This window comes from Clytia hemisphaerica, unplaced genomic scaffold (assembly GCF_902728285.1).
Source record: "Clytia hemisphaerica strain Z4C2 unplaced genomic scaffold, Clytia hemisphaerica genome assembly, whole genome shotgun sequence".
Lineage (NCBI taxonomy): Eukaryota > Metazoa > Cnidaria > Hydrozoa > Leptothecata > Clytiidae > Clytia > Clytia hemisphaerica.
In genome coordinates, this window is record NW_027103956.1 from 434395 (window position 1) to 455139 (window position 20745).

The 20745-nt window shown below is 38.6% G+C and overlaps 1 protein-coding gene across 1 annotated transcript in view; it reads left to right on the top strand.

The window, feature by feature from the left end:
• The window catches only part of LOC136810150 (nuclear anchorage protein 1-like), a 58109-nt gene that overhangs the window by 18828 nt on the left and 18536 nt on the right, over nt 1–20745 (top strand). The window contains exons 12-14 of the mRNA XM_067066724.1: nt 1–16337; nt 18852–19136; nt 19373–19519. The exon at nt 1–16337 is cut by the window's left edge and continues 12352 nt beyond it. Coding sequence (XP_066922825.1) covers nt 1–16337; nt 18852–19136; nt 19373–19519 — 16769 coding nt within the window. The remainder of the gene's footprint in view (nt 16338–18851; nt 19137–19372; nt 19520–20745) is intronic.

Sequence of the window (20745 nt, forward strand, 5' to 3'; positions counted from 1 at the left end):
CACTCTTAACATGAAAATCGAAGAACTTGAAAAGGAAAAACTCAGACTGGAAGTTGAGGCTGAAGAGTCTGCAGGCATCATCGCAGAGAAAAGCAACGAAGTCAATTCTGCTTTTGATTCTCTTGAACAATCTGGCAAGAACATCGAGAACTTGAATGAGGAGATCTATCTGAACCAACAGGAAATCGGTAGCTTGAAAGAAAACCTCTCTTCGACGGAGAACACCCTTTCTGAAACAAAGTCCAAACTTGCTTCCACCGAGGAGGAACTGTCCAACACCCAAAAGAACTTGAGTGATACTGGTAACGACTTGCAGGCTACTTGCCAAGAGCTTGCTGAAACAAAATCGAGCCTGGAAGAAACAGTTGATCAGCTCAAAAACACCAATGACGAGCTTTCCAAGACAAAGATCAATCTTTCAAATACAGAACAACTTCTTGACGATACCCGAAAAGAGAAAGACCAAACGACTAGCCAATTGGAAGGTAAAATCAGCGAGGCAGAGAGTCGAATCGCCAGCGTGGAGCAAAATCTTGAAAACACAATGTTAGAGTTGAAAAACACCAGTGAAACTCTAGAAAGCACCACCAAGGAGCTGAATGAAAAGACGTCAGCATTAGAAAGCACTACGACAAACCTACAAGAAACGAATGCATCTCTTTCTGACACGAGTGACAAACTAGGAGAAACTGAAAACGTATTGAAGGAAACGTCAGAGAAACTTGGCTCTACCGAGAAGGATTTGGAGTTGACCATTTCCGAGCTTAACGAAAACAAGAACTTGTTAGAGAAAACTCGAGAGGAATTATCAAGTACTCTGGACAATTTGAGTCAAACCAGTAGTGATCTACAATCGACTTGTCAAGAATTAGCTGACACCAAATCCAATCTCGAGGAAACTGCTAGTCAACTTGAAGATACCAAGAAAGACCTATCTATGAGTAAGAGTAGTCTTTCTGACACTGAACGAAAACTTGAAGAGACCAGTCTGGAGAAAGATCAAAAGATCAGCGATCTGAATGACAAAGTACGATCAGCTGAAGGTCAAATTGCCAATCTCCAGGAGACCTTGACCAACAGACAGTCGGAACTAAGGGACACTAACGAAACGTTAAATTCGACACAAGACATGTTGAAGGAGAGAACGTCAGTACTGGAAAAGACAACGGCAGATCTTGAGACCACTAGATCCAATCTGAGTGAAACTTCAGGCAAACTTCAAGAGACTGAACAGGCTTTGAAAGAAACCACAGAGAAACTGTCATCGACTGAATCCTCCTTGGAGTCGACGGCTTCAGAACTGAAAGACACATCGAGCAGTCTTTCAGACACGAAAGAGACGCTGCAAACGACTTGCAAGGAACTGGAAGAGACCCAATCAACGCTGTCAAGCACCAACCAAGAGCTTTCTGCTACCAAGGATGAGCTGTCCAACACACAAAGCACTTTACAGAAGACTAGTGAGGACTTACAAGCCACTTGCGTAGAGCTAGCCGGTACTCAAAATGATTTGGCTGCCAAAACTGAAGAGGCAGCAGAAACTGTAAGCAAGATGGAGTCAGAAATAGAATCCCTGAAGGAAGAATCCGAAAACACCTTGAGCGTCAAAGAGATGGAGATCACCACTCTTAACATGAAAATCGAAGAACTTGAAAAGGAAAAACTCAGACTGGAAGTTGAGGCTGAAGAGTCTGCAGGCATCATCGCAGAGAAAAGCAACGAAGTCAATTCTGCTTTTGATTCTCTTGAACAATCTGGCAAGAACATCGAGAACTTGAATGAGGAGATCTATCTGAACCAACAGGAAATCGGTAGCTTGAAAGAAAACCTCTCTTCGACGGAGAACACCCTTTCTGAAACAAAGTCCAAACTTGCTTCCACCGAGGAGGAACTGTCCAACACCCAAAAAAACTTGAGTGATACTGGTAACGACTTGCAGGCTACTTGCCAAGAGCTTGCTGAAACAAAATCGAGCCTGGAAGAAACAGTTGATCAGCTCAAAAACACCAGTGACGAGCTTTCCAAGACAAAGATCAATCTTTCAAATACAGAACAACTTCTTGACGATACCCGAAAAGAAAAAGACCAAACGACTAGCCAATTGGAAGGTAAAATCAGCGAGGCAGAGAGTCGAATCGCCAGCGTGGAGCAAAATCTTGAAAACACAATGTTAGAGTTGAAAAACACCAGTGAAACTCTAGAAAGCACCACCAAGGAGCTGAATGAAAAGACGTCAGCATTAGAAAGCACTACGACAAACCTACAAGAAACAAATGCAACTCTTTCTGACACGAGTGACAAACTAGGAGAAACTGAAAACGTATTGAAGGAAACGTCAGAGAAACTTGGCTCTACCGAGAAGGATTTGGAGTTGGCCATTTCCGAGCTTAACGAAAACAAGAACTTGTTAGAGAAAACTCGAGAGGAATTATCAAGTACTCTGGACAATTTGAGTCAAACCAGTAGTGATCTACAAGCGACTTGTCAAGAATTAGCTGACACCAAATCCAATCTTAAGGAATCGTTGTTGCAATTGAAATGTAACAAAGAGGAGCTGTTGACTACAAACAATACTTTGTCTGAACTCACTTCCGAACTCTTTGACAGTAAAGCAGAATCTCAGCAGCATAAGCTTGATATTGCTGAAAAACAATTAAAAATCGAGTCATTATGCCAAGAAATGGACAAAACAGTCGGTACCTTGAAGGAGAAATCACTTAGTTTGGAAATTAGTTTAAAAACAAATGAGCAACTGCAAAGTGAGCTATTGGATAGCGACCATGAATTGAAAGAGATAAAATCTTTGTTAAATGATACGATTTCAGAGAAGGATGCACTTTCGGCTGAAATGCAGATGGAGTTTGATAATATTGTTTCCGTAAAAGACAGTACTGTTGATGCTTTGAATGCTGAGATTTCGAGCTCCCTTGATATTCGTAATGATCTGAATGCTGCATTGGAAGCTTCTAACAATGAACTTTCTCGTGTTCTTTTAGATTTGGCATCGAAAAGCGAGACCAATAGTCGAATCATTGATGAGATGAATGAGTTATCGGAGTCGAACAAACAGTACGATGAGAAAGTTAACCAGATGACACAGGAGATCGGACAGAAAACAAGGAAAATAGACGAGTTAAACGAGAAACTGTCACAGCAAGAAGATTCCATGCGTAATAAGGAGAACGATTATGATAAACTATCTGATGAATTATCCCACACAAAAGGTTTGTGCTCTGATTTCAAGAACAGTGTATCTTCCACCAATGATGATATCCAGAAGTTAACCAATATCTTTAAATCGATTTTAACACATGAACAAACTAACCAAATGGATATAACTCTTAATAATGCACTCTTACAACCATTGAACGCACTCCAAGCGCCTATGATTGAATTGATCGATCTTAACAGAACACTTTGTATTGAAAAAGAATCAGCAACTGCTTTGCATCAATCTGCCAATGAAGAATTAGAATCCATCAAACAGGAACTAAAGCTAAAGGAAGAAGAGGTTACAAAGACCAAAACATCACTTGATGATCTTACAAATAAATTGGATGATCTTGAAAATGTAAAACTAACCATTGAAGAAAATCTTTCGAAAGCGTCGTCAGAGAAAGATGGTGAAATTGAGAATCTGAAAGAACAACTTGCTGTTTTGGAGAAGGAAAAACAAGAAATGGTCGACTCGCAGAAAGAATTCAAGAAGAAAGTCTCTAAGAACTTCAAAGAAAAATTATCTGAAATGAGTGAAAAGGAGATCAATTTGAAATCTGAATTAGAAGAGGAGAAAACATCGAATGCTTCCCTGAAAGAAGATTTGGCTTCGAAAGAAAACGAAATGAATGTGCTGAACGATCAATTGTCTGAGACAAAGCAGAAGTTAGACGACATGTCACAATCTGTTTCCACCTTGGAAGAACAATTGAAAGAAAAGAACGAGAAAATCTCTGAATTGTCTTCTTCAGTTGAAGATGGATCGAACGAAGCTGCAGAGCTGAAAGAACGTCTTCAATCTACCGAAAGTAGTCTCGACATTGTTTCAAAGGACTTGGAAGAAAAGACCTTAGAAATTGCCATGTTGAACACGCTTTCTGCTGAGAAAGATAAAGAAATCGATCGACTCGAAGTCAGCATTCAAGAATCGTCCCTTTTGGTCGAAGAAAAGATCAACGAAGTTTCTTCAGCTGCAAACGAACTTGAAGACTTGAAGAACAATGGCTCTGTGATCCAAGACGAGCTGTCTGGAAAAGTAACACAGCTTGAAGAAACTTTATCAGACCGTGAATCAGAATTGAGTAGACTTCGTGAGGACTTGGAAGGTGCCAACTTGGCTGTCGAGAATAGCAAGGAGACTATCAACCATCTCACTTTACAAATAGACGAAATGAAGAAAGGAAAAGACACACTGGAAGAGGAAGTAGCTCAAAGATCGAACGCATTTTCAGAAATGGAAGAAAATCTTTCTAAAATGTCGTCAGAAAAAGATAGTGAAATTGAGAATCTGAAAGAACAACTTGCTGGTTTGGAGAAGGAAAAGCAAGAAATGGTCGACTCACAGAAAGAATTCAAGAAGAAAGTCTCTAAGAACTTCAAGGAAAAATTATCTGAAATGAGTGAAAAGGAGACCAATTTGAAATCTGAATTAGAAGAGGAAAAAACATCGAACGCTTCCCTGAAAGAAGATTTGGCTTCGAAAGAAAACGAAATGAATGTGCTGAACGATCAATTGTCTGAGGCAAAGCAGAAGTTAGACGACATGTCACAATCTGTTTTTACCTTGGGAGAAGAATTGAAAGAAAAGAACGAGAAAATCTCTGAATTGTCTTCCTCAGTTGAACATGGATCGAACAAAATTGAAGAGCTGAAAGAACGTCTTCAATCTACCGAAAGTAGTCTCGACATTGTTTCAAAGGACTTGGAAGAAAAGACCTTAGAAATTGCCATGTTGAACACGCTTTCTGCTGAGAAAGATAAAGAAATCGATCGACTCGAAGTCAGCATTCAAGAATCGTCCCTTTTGGTCGAAGAAAAGATCAACGAAGTTTCTTCAGCTGCAAACGAACTTGAAGACTTGAAGAACAATGGCTCTGTGATCCAAGACGAGCTGTCTGGAAAAGTAACACAGCTTGAAGAAACTTTATCAGACCGTGAATCAGAATTGAGTAGACTTCGTGAGGACTTGGAAGGTGCCAACTTGGCTGTCGAGAATAGCAAGGAGACTATCAACCATCTCACTTTACAAATAGACGAAATGAAGAAAGGAAAAGACACACTGGAAGAGGAAGTAGCTCAAAGATCGAACGCATTTTCAGAAATGGAAGAAAATCTTTCTAAAACGTCGTCAGAAAAAGATAGTGAAATTGAGAATCTGAAAGAACAACTTGCTGGTTTGGAGAAGGAAAAGCAAGAAATGGTCGACTCACAGAAAGAATTCAAGAAGAAAGTCTCTAAGAACTTCAAGGAAAAATTATCTGAAATGAGTGAAAAGGAGACCAATTTGAAATCTGAATTAGAAGAGGAAAAAACATCGAACGCTTCCCTGAAAGAAGATTTGGCTTCGAAAGAAAACGAAATGAATGTGCTGAACGATCAATTGTCTGAGACAAAGCAGAAGTTAGACGACATGTCACAATCTGTTTCCACCTTGGGAGAACAATTGAAAGAAAAGAACGAGAAAATTTCTGAATTGTTTTCCTCATTTGAACATGGATCGAACGATGCTGAAGAGCTGAAAGAACGTCTTCAATCTACCGAAAGTAGTCTCGACATTGTTTCAAAGGACTTGGAAGAAAAGACCTTAGAAATTGCCATGTTGAACACGCTTTCTGCTGAGAAAGATAAAGAAATCGATCGACTCGAAGTCAAAATTCAAGAATCGTCCCTTTTGGTCGAAGAAAAGATCAACGAAGTTTCTTCAGCTGCAAACGAACTTGAAGACTTGAAGAACAATGGCTCTGTGATCCAAGACGAGCTGTCTGGAAAAGTAACACAGCTTGAAGAAACTTTATCAGACCGAGAATCAGAATTGAGTAGACTTCATGAGGACTTGGAAGGAGCAAACTTGGCTGTCGAGAATAGCAAGGAGACTATCAACCATCTCACTTTACAAATAGACGAACTGAAGAAAGGAAAAGACACACTGGAAGAGGAAGTAGCTCAAAGATCGAACGCATTTTCAGAAATGGAAGAAAATCTTTCTAAAACGTCGTCAGAAAAAGATAGTGAAATTGAGAATCTGAAAGAACAACTTGCTGCTTTCGAGAAGGAAAAGCAAGAAATGGTCGACTCACAGAAAGAATTCAAGAAGAAAGTCTCTAAGAACTTCAAGGAAAAATTATCTGAAATGAGTGAAAAGGAGACCAATTTGAAATCTGAATTAGAAGAGGAAAAAACATCGAACGCTTCCCTGAAAGAAGATTTGGCTTCGAAAGAAAACGAAATGAATGTGCTGAACGATCAATTGTCTGAGACAAAGCAGAAGTTAGACGACATGTCACAATCTGTTTCCACCTTGGGAGAACAATTGAAAGAAAAGAACGAGAAAATTTCTGAATTGTCTTCCTCAGTTGAACATGGATCGAACGATGCTGAAGAGCTGAAAGAACGTCTTCAATCTACCGAAAGTAGTCTCGATATTGTTTCTAAGGACTTGGAAGAAAAGACCTTAGAAATTGCCATGTTGAACACGCTTTCTGCTGAGAAAGATAAAGAAATCGATCGACTCGAAGTCAGCATTCAAGAATCGTCCCTTTTGGTCGAAGAAAAGATCAACGAAGTTTCTTCAGCTGCAAACGAACTTGAAGACTTGAAGAACAATGGCTCTGTGATCCAAGACGAGCTGTCTGGAAAAGTAACACAGCTTGAAGAAACTTTATCAGACCGAGAATCAGAATTGAGTAGACTTCATGAGGACTTGGAAGGAGCAAACTTGGCTGTCGAGAATAGCAAGGAGACTATCAACCATCTCACTTTACAAATAGACGAACTGAAGAAAGGAAAAGACACACTGGAAGAGGAAGTAGCTCAAAGATCGAACGCATTTTCAGAAATGGAAGAAAATCTTTCTAAAACGTCGTCAGAAAAAGATAGTGAAATTGAGAATCTGAAAGAACAACTTGCTGGTTTGGAGAAGGAAAAGCAAGAAATGGTCGACTCACAGAAAGAATTCAAGAAGAAAGTCTCTAAGAACTTCAAGGAAAAATTATCTGAAATGAGTGAAAAGGAGACCAATTTGAAATCTGAATTAGAAGAGGAAAAAACATCGAACGCTTCCCTGAAAGAAGATTTGGCTTCGAAAGAAAACGAAATGAATGTGCTGAACGATCAATTGTCTGAGACAAAGCAGAAGTTAGACGACATGTCACAATCTGTTTCCACCTTGGGAGAACAATTGAAAGAAAAGAACGAGAAAATTTCTGAATTGTCTTCCTCAGTTGAACATGGATCGAACGATGCTGAAGAGCTGAAAGAACGTCTTCAATCTACCGAAAGTAGTCTCGATATTGTTTCAAAGGACTTGGAAGAAAAGACCTTAGAAATTGCCATGTTGAACACGCTTTCTGCTGAGAAAGATAAAGAAATCGATCGACTCGAAGTCAGCATTCAAGAATCGTCCCTTTTGGTCGAAGAAAAGATCAACGAAGTTTCTTCAGCTGCAAACGAACTTGAAGACTTGAAGAACAATGGCTCTGTGATCCAAGACGAGCTGTCTGGAAAAGTAACACAGCTTGAAGAAACTTTATCAGACCGTGAATCAGAATTGAGTAGACTTCGTGAGGACTTGGAAGGTGCCAACTTGGCTGTCGAGAATAGCAAGGAGACTATCAACCATCTCACTTTACAAATAGACGAAATGAAGAAAGGAAAAGACACACTGGAAGAGGAAGTAGCTCAAAGATCGAACGCATTTTCAGAAATGGAAGAAAATCTTTCTAAAACGTCGTCAGAAAAAGATAGTGAAATTGAGAATCTGAAAGAACAACTTGCTGGTTTGGAGAAGGAAAAGCAAGAAATGGTCGACTCACAGAAAGAATTCAAGAAGAAAGTCTCTAAGAACTTCAAAGAAAAATTATCTGAAATGAGTGAAAAGGAGACCAATTTGAAATCTGAATTAGAAGTGGAGAAAACATCGAACGCTTCCCTGAAAGAAGATTTGGCTTCGAAAGAAAACGAAATGAATGTGCTTAACGATCAATTGTCTGAGACAAAGCAGAAGTTAGACGACATGTCACAATCTGTTTCCACCTTGGAAGAACAATTGCAAGAAAAGAACGAGAAAATCTTTGATTTGTCTTCTTCAGTTGAAAAAGGATCGAACGATGCTGAAAGGCTGAAAGAACGTCTTCAATCTACCGAAAGTAGTCTCGACATTGTTTCAAAGGACTTGGAAGAAAAGACCTTAGAAATCGCCATGTTGAACACGCTTTCTGCTGAGAAAGATAAAGAAATCGATCGACTCGAAGTCAGCATTCAAGAATCGTCCCTTTTGGTCGAAGAAAAGATCAACGAAGTTTCTTCAGCTGCAAACGAACTTGAAGACTTGAAGAACAATGGCTCTGTGATCCAAGACGAGCTGTCTGGAAAAGTAACACAGCTTGAAGAAACTTTATCAGACCGAGAATCAGAATTGAGTAGACTTCATGAGGACTTGGAAGGAGCAAACTTGGCTGTCGAGAATAGCAAGGAGACTATCAACCATCTCACTTTACAAATAGACGAACTGAAGAAAGGAAAAGACACACTGGAAGAGGAAGTAGCTCAAAGATCGAACGCATTTTCAGAAATGGAAGAAAATCTTTCTAAAACGTCGTCAGAAAAAGATAGTGAAATTGAGAATCTGAAAGAACAACTTGCTGGTTTGGAGAAGGAAAAGCAAGAAATGGTCGACTCACAGAAAGAATTCAAGAAGAAAGTCTCTAAGAACTTCAAGGAAAAATTATCTGAAATGAGTGAAAAGGAGACCAATTTGAAATCTGAATTAGAAGAGGAAAAAACATCGAACGCTTCCCTGAAAGAAGATTTGGCTTCGAAAGAAAACGAAATGAATGTGCTGAACGATCAATTGTCTGAGACAAAGCAGAAGTTAGACGACATGTCACAATCTGTTTCCACCTTGGGAGAACAATTGAAAGAAAAGAACGAGAAAATTTCTGAATTGTCTTCCTCAGTTGAACATGGATCGAACGATGCTGAAGAGCTGAAAGAACGTCTTCAATCTACCGAAAGTAGTCTCGATATTGTTTCAAAGGACTTGGAAGAAAAGACCTTAGAAATTGCCATGTTGAACACGCTTTCTGCTGAGAAAGATAAAGAAATCGATCGACTCGAAGTCAGCATTCAAGAATCGTCCCTTTTGGTCGAAGAAAAGATCAACGAAGTTTCTTCAGCTGCAAACGAACTTGAAGACTTGAAGAACAATGGCTCTGTGATCCAAGACGAGCTGTCTGGAAAAGTAACACAGCTTGAAGAAACTTTATCAGACCGTGAATCAGAATTGAGTAGACTTCGTGAGGACTTGGAAGGTGCCAACTTGGCTGTCGAGAATAGCAAGGAGACTATCAACCATCTCACTTTACAAATAGACGAAATGAAGAAAGGAAAAGACACACTGGAAGAGGAAGTAGCTCAAAGATCGAACGCATTTTCAGAAATGGAAGAAAATCTTTCTAAAACGTCGTCAGAAAAAGATAGTGAAATTGAGAATCTGAAAGAACAACTTGCTGGTTTGGAGAAGGAAAAGCAAGAAATGGTCGACTCACAGAAAGAATTCAAGAAGAAAGTCTCTAAGAACTTCAAGGAAAAATTATCTGAAATGAGTGAAAAGGAGACCAATTTGAAATCTGAATTAGAAGAGGAAAAAACATCGAACGCTTCCCTGAAAGAAGATTTGGCTTCGAAAGAAAACGAAATGAATGTGCTGAACGATCAATTGTCTGAGACAAAGCAGAAGTTAGACGACATGTCACAATCTGTTACAACCTTGGAAGAACAATTGCAAGAAAAGAACGAGAAAATCTTTGATTTGTCTTCTTCAGTTGAAAAAGGATCGAACGATGTCGAAGAGCTGAAAGAACGTCTTCAATCTACCGAAAGTAGTCTCGACATTGTTTCAAAGGACTTGGAAGAAAAGACCTTAGAAATCGCCATGTTGAACACGCTTTCTGCTGAGAAAGATAAAGAAATCGATCGACTCGAAGTCAGCATTCAAGAATCGTCCCTTCTGGTCGAAGAAAAGATCAACGAAGTTTCTTCAGCTGCAAACGAACTTGAAGACGTGAAGAACAATGGCTCTGTGATCCAAGACGAGCTGTCTGGAAAAGTAACACAGCTTGAAGAAACTTTATCAGGCCGAGAATCAGAATTGAGTAGACTTCGTGAGGACTTGGAAGGTGCCAACTTGGCTGTCGAGAATAGCAAGGAGACTATCAACCATCTCACTTTACAATTGGACAAAATGAAGAAAGGAAAAGACACGCTGGAAGAGGAAGTAGCTCAAAGATCGAACGCACTTTCAGAAATGGAAGAAAATCTTTCTAAAACGTCGTCAGAAAAAGATAGTGAAATTGAGAATCTGAAAGAACAACTTGCTGGTTTGGAGAAGGAAAAGCAAGAAATGGTCGACTCGCAGAAAGAATTCAAGAAGAAAGTCTCTAAGAACTTCAAAGAAAAATTATCTGAAATGAGTGAAAAGGAGACCAATTTGAAATCTGAATTAGAAGAGGAGAAAACATCGAACGCTTCCCTGAAAGAAGATTTGGCTTCGAAAGAAAACGAAATGAATGTGCTGAACGATCAATTGTCTGAGACAAAGCAGAAGTTAGACGACATGTCACAATCTGTTTCCACCTTGGGAGAACAATTGAAAGAAAAGAAGAACGAGAAAATTTCTGAATTGTCTTCCTCAGTTGAACATGGATCGAACGAAGCTGAAGAGCTGAAAGAACGTCTTCAATCTACCGAAAGTAGTCTCGATATTGTTTCAAAGGACTTGGAAGAAAAGACCTTAGAAATTGCCATGTTGAACACGCTTTCTGCTGAGAAAGATAAAGAAATCGATCGACTCGAAGTCAGCATTCAAGAATCGTCCCTTCTGGTCGAAGAAAAGATCAACGAAGTTTCTTCAGCTGCAAACGAACTTGAAGACTTGAAGAACAATGGCTCTGTGATCCAAGACGAGCTGTCTGGAAAAGTAACACAGCTTGAAGAAACTTTATCAGACCGAGAATCAGAATTGAGTAGACTTCGTGAGGACTTGGAAGGTGCCAACTTGGCTGTCGAGAATAGCAAGGAGACTATCAACCATCTCACTTTACAAATAGACGAAATGAAGAAAGGAAAAGACACGCTGGAAGAGGAAGTAGCTCAAAGATCGAACGCATTTTCAGAAATGGAAGAAAATCTTTCTAAAACATCGTCAGAAAAAGATAGTGAAATTGAGAATCTGAAAGAACGACTTGCTTGTTTGGAGAAGGAAAAGCAAGAAATGGTCGACTCACAGAAAGAATTCAAGAAGAAAGTCTCTAAGAACTTCAAGGAAAAATTATCTGAAATGAGTGAAAAGGAGACCAATCTGAAATCTGAATTAGAAGAGGAAAAAACATCGAGCGCTTCCCTGAAAGAAGATTTGGCTTCGAAAGAAAACGAAATGAATGTGCTGAACGATCAATTGTCTGAGACAAAGCAGAAGTTAGACGACATGTCACAATCTGTTTCCACCTTGGAAGAACAATTGCAAGAAAAGAACGAGAAAATCTTTGATTTGTCTTCTTCAGTTGAAAAAGGATCGAACGATGCTGAAGAGCTGAAAGAGTGTCTTCAATCTACCGAAAGTAGTCTCGACATTGTTTCAAAGGACTTGGAAGAAAAGACCTTAGAAATTGCCATGTTGAACACACTTTCTGCTGAGAAAGATAAAGAAATCGATCGACTCGAAGTCAGCATTCAAGAATCGTCCCTTCTGGTCGAAGAAAAGATCAACGAAGTTTCTTCAGCTGCAAACGAACTTGAAGACTTGAAGAACAATGGCTCTGTGATCCAAGACGAGCTGTCTGGAAAAGTAACACAGCTTGGAGAAACTCTATCAGACCGCGAATCAGAATTGAGTAGACTTCGTGAGGACTTGGAAGGTGCCAACTTGGCTGTCGAGAATAGCAAGGAGACCATCAACCATCTCACTTTACAATTGGACGAAATGAAGAAAGGAAAAGACACGCTGGAAGAGGAAGTAGCTCAAAGATCGAACGCATTTTCAGAAATGGAAGAAAATCTTTCTAAAACGTCGTCAGAAAAAGATAGTGAAATTGAGAATCTGAAAGAACAACTTGCTGGTTTGGAGAAGGAAAAGCAAGAAATGGTCGACTCGCAGAAAGAATTCAAGAAGAAAGTCTCTAAGAACTTCAAAGAAAAATTATCTGAAATGAGTGAAAAGGAGACCAATTTGAAATCTGAATTAGAAGAGGAGAAAACATCGAACGCTTCCCTGAAAGAAGATTTGGCTTCGAAAGAAAACGGCATGAATGTGCTGAACGATCAATTGTCTGAGACAAAGCAGAAGTTAGACGACATGTCACAATCTGTTTCCACCTTGGAAGAACAATTGAAAATCTCCGAATTGTCGATCAATTTCTCAGTGGAAGAGAAAAATGCTTTAATTGATCAGTTAACTTCTGAAGTTTCATTACTTCGAGACAGGCTCATCGAAAAGGAGAAAGATGACGAGGTTTTAGCCATTGTTCCACCAGTATATGAAACCGAGGAGATGATTGTTCCAGTGATGGATGATGCTGAGCTAATGGCTGCAAATGATGACATATTACCACCAATAGAAGGCAATCTCCAACAAGAAGAATTGATCGTACCTCTCTCTGAAAATGTCAACTTGATGGCCAATAATGAAATTGTAGAAAGCGTCCCCCTTGGCGACACATTGCTTACTAATGGAATGGATGTCCTTGATGCCCAAGAAATTGACCCGTCTGCAGAAAAAGATGATGAGCTTGAATCCAAACTGTCTGAGAAGCCTTTGCTCGTTGAAGAGTTGAATGCGAGGATAACCGAACTTGAAGTAGACAAAACCAATTCTGAAGAGCGAATGGCTTTCAACGATCTGAATATCGAGAAACTTCGTAATGAGTTATCTGAGAAAGAATCTTTGTTGGAGGAATTGCAGTCGAAGATTGAAAGGCTTGAAAGAGAAAATCACAATACAAATCAGGCTTCCTTTGAGAGCATCGTTCCAGTTGAAGATTTTGAACAGCTCAAAGCTAATCTTTCCGAAAAGGAAATTGTAATTGAAGACCTTCAAACCAAAATTGGTGAGCTGGAGAATGAATGCATTGCAATTGGTGAAAGTTCAGTCAGCCAACTCTCCATGCTGAATAACGATGTTGACGAGTTAGCGTTGAAAGTCACTGAACAGGAACAACTTCTTGAACGAAATGAGCAAGAAAAAGAAGGGTTACTACGTTCCATCGATGTGAAAGAAGCTACAATCATCCATTTGGAATCTCAAATCAATATTCTCCAGGACGAATACAACTCTGGTGAATCGTCTTCAAATGATAAAGAGTTAGTTGCTAGTCTGCAAAACGATCTATCATTCCGTAAACGAGTCATTGCCAATCTTGATTCCGATGTTAAGAGTTTGAAGGAAGAACTGGTGAAAGCTGAGGACAAGGAACAGGAGATCTTAGGAAATGTCAATCAATTACAAACCAAGAATGACGTTCTGAATGAAAAGTTGAAAATGAAGATTGAAGAAGGTGCTTTGAAGGAAAGTGAATATGAAATCGAGATACAGAACTTGAAGAATGAGATTATTAGCTTACAGGAGAATACTAAGAGCAACGAAGTTTTCGATTCTGAGACCATGAAATACGAACAGAAAGTTGTGGTGCTGCAAGAACGGTTGAAAATGAAAGCACAATCTCTGGAAGAAGTCCAGCAAACGTACAATAGTGCTATCAAGTCATGGGAAGATGAAAAAGAGATGTTGGAAGCCAATTGCTCTGCTTGTCATCAAGAGTTTGTTGACCTGAAGACTGAACATGTAAACTCACAATCACAATGGCTGGATAAAGAAGCCAGTCTCAACTCACAAATCGGTGATCTTTCTTGTGAGAATTCCTTGCTTCAAAAAGAGAAACATGATCTTGAAAAATCATGTCAAGAACAACAGCAAACATTTGACTCACAGAGGACACTGATTGAGGACCGTGTGAAAGATCTGGAAGAGCAGGAGATGTCGTATAAAGAACAAATTGAAGATTTTGTGTCCAAACTTGAGAAGGAAATTTCTGCGAAAGAGGAACTTTCCATACATTTGTCAGCACTCAAAGAATCTTTCTCCAAAACAACAAGTGAAAATGCTGACCTAGAGAAGGTTCGAGTGGATCTTGAAAAAGCATTGAGTGATCTCGCATTGAGAAAGAGATTGGTAGTTTCCATGGAGAAAGAGATGCAAGGTTTGAAACAACAACTTGTCGTGAAGGACGAAGAGATTGTTGCCTTGACAACGGCCGCTAAAGAACAAGAGCAAGAAGAGCCAGTTGCCATGAATGGATTATCTAATGAAGAGGAAAAGAAATTAAGGAAAGAGATCGAACATTTGACGGCCACTTTGATTCGTGCACAAACAAAAGCAACTAATGCTGTCATGGAAACGAAAATCAAGGAAGATACCATGAAACTACGCGAGGATAATTACAAACAACAAGCCTTCTGCTTACAATCTGAATTACAAGACCAACGTGCTCAAATTGAACAGTTGCTAACTGACCTACAAAATGTGCAATTCGCTTTGATGTGTAGTGAAAAAGAAAAAGAGAGACTTTTGAAAGAGAATGAGGAACGGTTACAGCAGGCAGGGGATGAATTGAAAACAGCTCGTGACGATTTGGTAACGGAGTGTGAAAAAGTTGAAGAAATGCAACAGAGAGAAACACAAAAGAACAAACTAGTGAAGAAAAAAGCCAAAGATGTTTTGAAGAAGTTTGAAGAGCAAGAATCTGATTCACCAGTGTTCAAAGATGTCGTCGATGGATTAGTTCAACAGATTGCCATACAAGAAATCGACATCAAAGGACGAAAAAAGATGGTCTCCATCAATGACCAATTGCTTAACAAAAGCAAAGAAGAAGTTGAAGAATTGAAGCAACAGGTTGAATCCATGACTGAAGAAATGACGTCTGTAAAGGCTGAATTGGAAACTACTAGACAGGAGCTTTCACAAGCATTGGAGCTGAATTCGCAGATGATGCTTCCAGAAGATGAGCAAGCACAAATACAACCTGTCCAAGAAAATCAAATTGATCCTACATCAGAATCTATGCAAATGAGTGGGGGTTTCATGGACCCTGAAGCATACTCTACCGGTTATGAACAAACACCTAATACACAAATTGATGAAGATTACATCAGTCAAGTGTATGAGCCAGAAGCGTATGCAACTGGTTATGATTTGGAAGGTTACCAAGGGAACCACGAAGTATTGGGTGGTCAAGATGACTTTGACGATGATGATTGTATCCATGACGAGTTCCAAAAGTACATTGATATGGTTGAAGAGTTGCAGTTGAAACAGCAAGAAAATAAACAGATACAGATGCGCCTGGAGAAAGACAAAGCAGCGTTGAGAGAACAGCTGGAGCAGTTGATGAAACATAAGGAGGACTTGGAGAAACGCATTGTTGAATCTGAACAGAAGATCAAAGAATATGAGCAGTTAGTGATGAAGTTTGCTGAGGAGACTGATGAAGCGAAAGGTGTTGTGGGAAGCATCACATACCAACGTGATCTACTGCATAATGATTTGTATCAAATGCAACAGAATTTCTCATGGCGCGAAAAAGAGTTGTCTGACCAGATGATTCATAAACAAAACGAAATCAACGGTCTCCACGAAAACATTAACGGACTGCATGAGAACATCAAAGCTATTCATGCTGTGAGCGAACAACAGCTGTCTGGTAAAGATCAAGTCATCGCAAAACTGTCACAAGACAACGATTCCATTCAGAAAGAGATGCTTGCCAAACAAGACAACATTCACCAACTGAAGCAAGTCCTTCAAAACAAGGAGGAGACCATCAAAAACCTACAACAAGATGTCGTGCGATTGACACAAATGACGTTAGATCAGAACAAAACAAACGAGGAAATCTCCACACAACTACGCATGGCATCTGACGAGCTTGGTCGCACCAAGGAGGAGTTGAATCAACATCGAGCTATGTACGCGCAGAACATCCAAGCCTTACAACAATGTTTCGAAGAAGTCACCAACAACAGCGCACAGATCGAACAACAACTGGCTGAAGCACAATCAAATCATAAAGGTGAGTGTGTTGCTTCTTTTATTTTGTTTATCTCCAGTGCCCCGCCTTCAACCACCCTCCTTTTATTGCACGCCCATAAAGCACCCTTAACCGCCCTAACCATCCACACTAAAACAACCTTTTGATACACTAGCGAGGTTAAGCAAGAAGCTATCTATTACGTACGGAATCTATTACGTGAGTTTTTAGACTGGATCCGAGGCATTTTAGCCTGATTCCTAAAGCTTCACGGCATAGAGTAAAAAGAGGTTAAGCAAAAAAGGCGATCTATTACGTATGACGTAATGTTTATTTTTCCGTATCGCACTTTCGGCCCCAACTTCGAAAATTTTCTTTTTCTTTCTTTCTTTTCCAGCTTTCTTGTTGGTGGTTTGGTCTATAAAACCCCCTTACTTTCAATCTTAATCTAAGTTTTTCCCAATACAACTGTTTTCACAAAAAATTAAAACTAGACAAGCATAGTCAGAGTTTTCTCTATATTACTTTTACTATTTTTATTCGACATTTTTATAAACAAAAAATATGTCTATGGACTTATCATTTCAATGAATTCTTAACATTGCAATAAAAATATATAATTTCATAATGTCATTCCTAGTTTACATGGGTACCAATCAGAAATTACTGCTTTATTTATAAACAAAAAAAATAATCTGTAAGAGCATAGTGTACAGTATGTCATCCTTATTTAGCTAAATTTCTATATAGGAATGCTTCACCATTAGCATTATTCAATAAAAACACTCTAATAAAAAAGTGTGCAAACCCAGTATCGTGTTTCCATATATGGCAGGTGTTCCTTCTTCTACTTCTTTGCATTCCAAGGTATCGATATATCCTTTTTAGGAAGGGAGATGTCTCTTTAGAATTAAACCAAACTTTCTGGAACGTTAAAATGTTATAATGTCGAAGAAGTTGAAGGATGACCAGTCAATTAAAATTTTTCAGTAAAGGATTGAGAACTTAAAGCTGAAGCGGTTGTCCAGAAGATAGAGCTTTATATAATTTTTGAGAACGGTTTGAAGTTCAGCAGTTGTGCAACATCAGTTTCTTTAGCAGGCTGATTTGTACGTACAATATATAGTTGATGATGAAGAGCAGAAATTGAATCTCGTTGCTTAGTTGTAGCAGTAGAAATTTGAACAATAAATAAAGATTTCTTCTGTTATGCTTCGGGTCGTGGAAGGGTAAATTTATTTGAGCTTGGCAGAGCAGTCTTTTTCGTGTTTGTTGCTTTGGGTGGGTGACATTATAACTTTGGCTTCTTCGCACTTGATGATGGCACCAAAGAAACACTGAAAAACATGAAAAAGAAATATGGTTACATGCTGTTCATTGCAATGGTTACTTTGGATGTATTTGTAATTTGAGAGCATATAAAAAGCAAGATAAAGAAGAGAAGAAAAACTAAACACTAAAGAACCAGAAAGAAACTTCTGTTATTGTTTAGTTTATAGGTTTGATAAAAAATTCAGCAAAGATTATATTATTACACTTACATCTTGACCTTCTTTTGTGCAATAAATCCTTTCACTTTGTTTGTATGCATCATAGTTTCCACAGATGAGATGCAAAAACTTTCTTCTGTTAGTTTTCTCAGCTCAAACTTGTCAGAAAGCAAAGAAAAATTCTGTTTACATTTTTTTCGGTTGATTTTTGGTCCTAAATGATTCAGCCCAATCTCCGTAAGGTAAATTTCCCGTTATCATGCTTATATCCTAATCGATATCTATTACGTGAGATTGGGGAATTTCGCGCAATAGATCCACTCCCCAAAATACGACGTACGGGTCAAATTTCACGGGACAGAGTTAGCCTTGAGATTCGGGCTCTAGCCCGCGAAAAACTCACGTAATAGATTCCGTACGTAATAGATAGCTTCTTGCTTAACCTCGCTACTAATGTTACTTTAACCCATTCCACCCTTTAATTTAAAAAAATCTTTTTTTCATATTTTAAACGCTGTCATGTTAATTTTGGTAAAAAAAATTATTTCTGTTTTGTTATCTTTGTAAAAACTAGACTGCACCGAACAAAGTCTTATCACAAATTACGAGCTAGTTAATCATTTTCATTTCATTTTTATTTCTGGAGATAAATAAATAACAACACACTCACTTTTTTGTTTTGTGTTTTTACTTTCGTTTTCGTTTTGTTTTGTGCGACACATTAATACAGTACATATAGTATAATAACATACGAAATAAAAACATCAACAATACACATATACCACCTACGCAAACACTTTAACTTGACATGACAGAGACATAACATTTTGATAATTTAATTAAAGATTTTTTTAAACCTAACCATCATTAGTGTAATGTAATACGACATAGCTCCTATAGACCCAAAGGATTAAGCCCAAAAACTTACCTGACTACTTCACTGAGTTACGAATCCTTGACATTAGTGTATGTTTCTATATATTGTTTACTTTACTGTGTAATATATGCGCATTTATACTTTGATAGGCGAATTCCTATCTAATTTCTTGCTTTATCTCCCTAATAGCTAAATCCGAGGAAGCAGAGAAATGGAAGGCAATATTGGCTCAAGAAAATACTGTCAAGAACCAATTGCAAGAACAGTTGACCAATTTAAACGAGAAGATTGTTTCACTTGAAAGCGAAGCATCCTTGTTGAAACAAGAGAAATCGTCTCTTGCAAACGACGCTCAAACGAACCAGGAACAACTGAATCACGTGATCAATTCTCTTCGTAAAGATTTGTCCAATAAGAACGAAGAAACTGATTTGTTGAAAGAAAATTTCGGTGATTTATTGGCTGAGAAAGAAGGTGTGTCAGCAATCTAATTCCAATATTCATTCAATCGTTCCTAACTTCATTATTCTAATACAATGGAATTGCTGACTTGTAGACCTTAGCTGGTATTTGTCGTTACTATGTAAATTTCCATGTAAATTCAAATTCAATATCACCAATGAATTTTCAATGTGCCTTGGTCGCATTTATGATTTTCCAGTTGTTTGGGGGATTGCATATTTTTAAAACTCTCCTTCAATTTCTTTCAGTTGAAATGGACGACATGCGTACAGTAATGGAATCGAAAGACGAAGCGATGAAATCTCTGCTGGAGAAAAACACCAATGCTGATAGTGATTTGCAAGAACTCTCTCAACTCCTTAATGAAGTACAAACTGAGCTGAGCGAGAAAGAAGGTATGTCCACTTGTTTTTCTTTTGAAATCCTTTTTTGGACCTACCTCCGGGTGCCCCGGTGGAGGTCCTATGAATTAACCTCTGTCTGTTCGTCCGTCCGTCCGTCCGTCCGTCCGTCCGTCCGTTCGTCTGTTACCAGCTTTTCTCGAGATTGGCTCATTAGTTTTTTCTGATTTTTTGCACAAAGATGCAAAATGGCAATGGCCAATATGTGACGGAGCCCGATTCTCGAAAAAAAATCATTTCCGGCCGAAAATGCCGGAAATATGCCGGAAAACCGGTTTTTTTTGGCATTTTCTCAAGATTTCATCATTAGTTTTTTCTGATTTTTTGCACAAAGATGCGTATTAGCAATGTCCAAAACTTGGCCGAGTCCAATTTTTGAGAAAAAATCTTTTCCGGTCGAAATTGCCGGAAATATGCCGGAACTCGCCGTTTTTGCAGATTTTCATCGGACTTTTTCCTTATATTTCGTTGTTTTTTCACACAAAAACATTATTAATAGCAATGTCCACGATCAAGCATGATTCAATTGTCAATAAAACTGATATTTGAAGCCGGAACTTTCTAAAAATCGCAGGAACAGCCGATTTTCGCCGGAAAAACGGTATTTCTTGAATTTCTTGAGCTGTACTTTATATTTTTTCATGAAATTTTGCACACTGATGCAAAATGTCAATACCTAAATTGTGACGAAGCCCGATTTTCGAAAAAAAATTCATTTCTGGCCGAAAATGCCGGAAATATGCCGGAGAAATTGGGTTTTTGGCATTTTCTCGAGATTTTATCATTAGTTTTTTCTGATTTTTTGCTCAAAAATGCGTATTAACAATGCCCAAAACATGGCCGACTCCGATTTTTGAGAAAAATTTTTTTCCGGCGGAAAATGCCTGAAATATGCCGGAAATCGCCGTTTTTCTAGATTTTCATTGGACTTTTTCCTTATAATTGGTTGTTTTTTCATTCAAAAACATTATTAATAGCAATGCCCACCATCAAGCATGTTTCAATTTTCAATAAAATTGATTTTTGAAGCCGGAACTTTTTTAAAATTCGCCGGAACAACCTATTTTCGCCGGAAAGACAGTATTTCTTGAATTTCTCGAGCTGTACTTTATATTTTTTTATGAAATTTTGCACACTGACGCAATATGACAATACCTAAAATGTGACGGAGCCCGATTTTCGAAAAACCGGTTTTTTGACATTTTCTCGAATTTTTATTT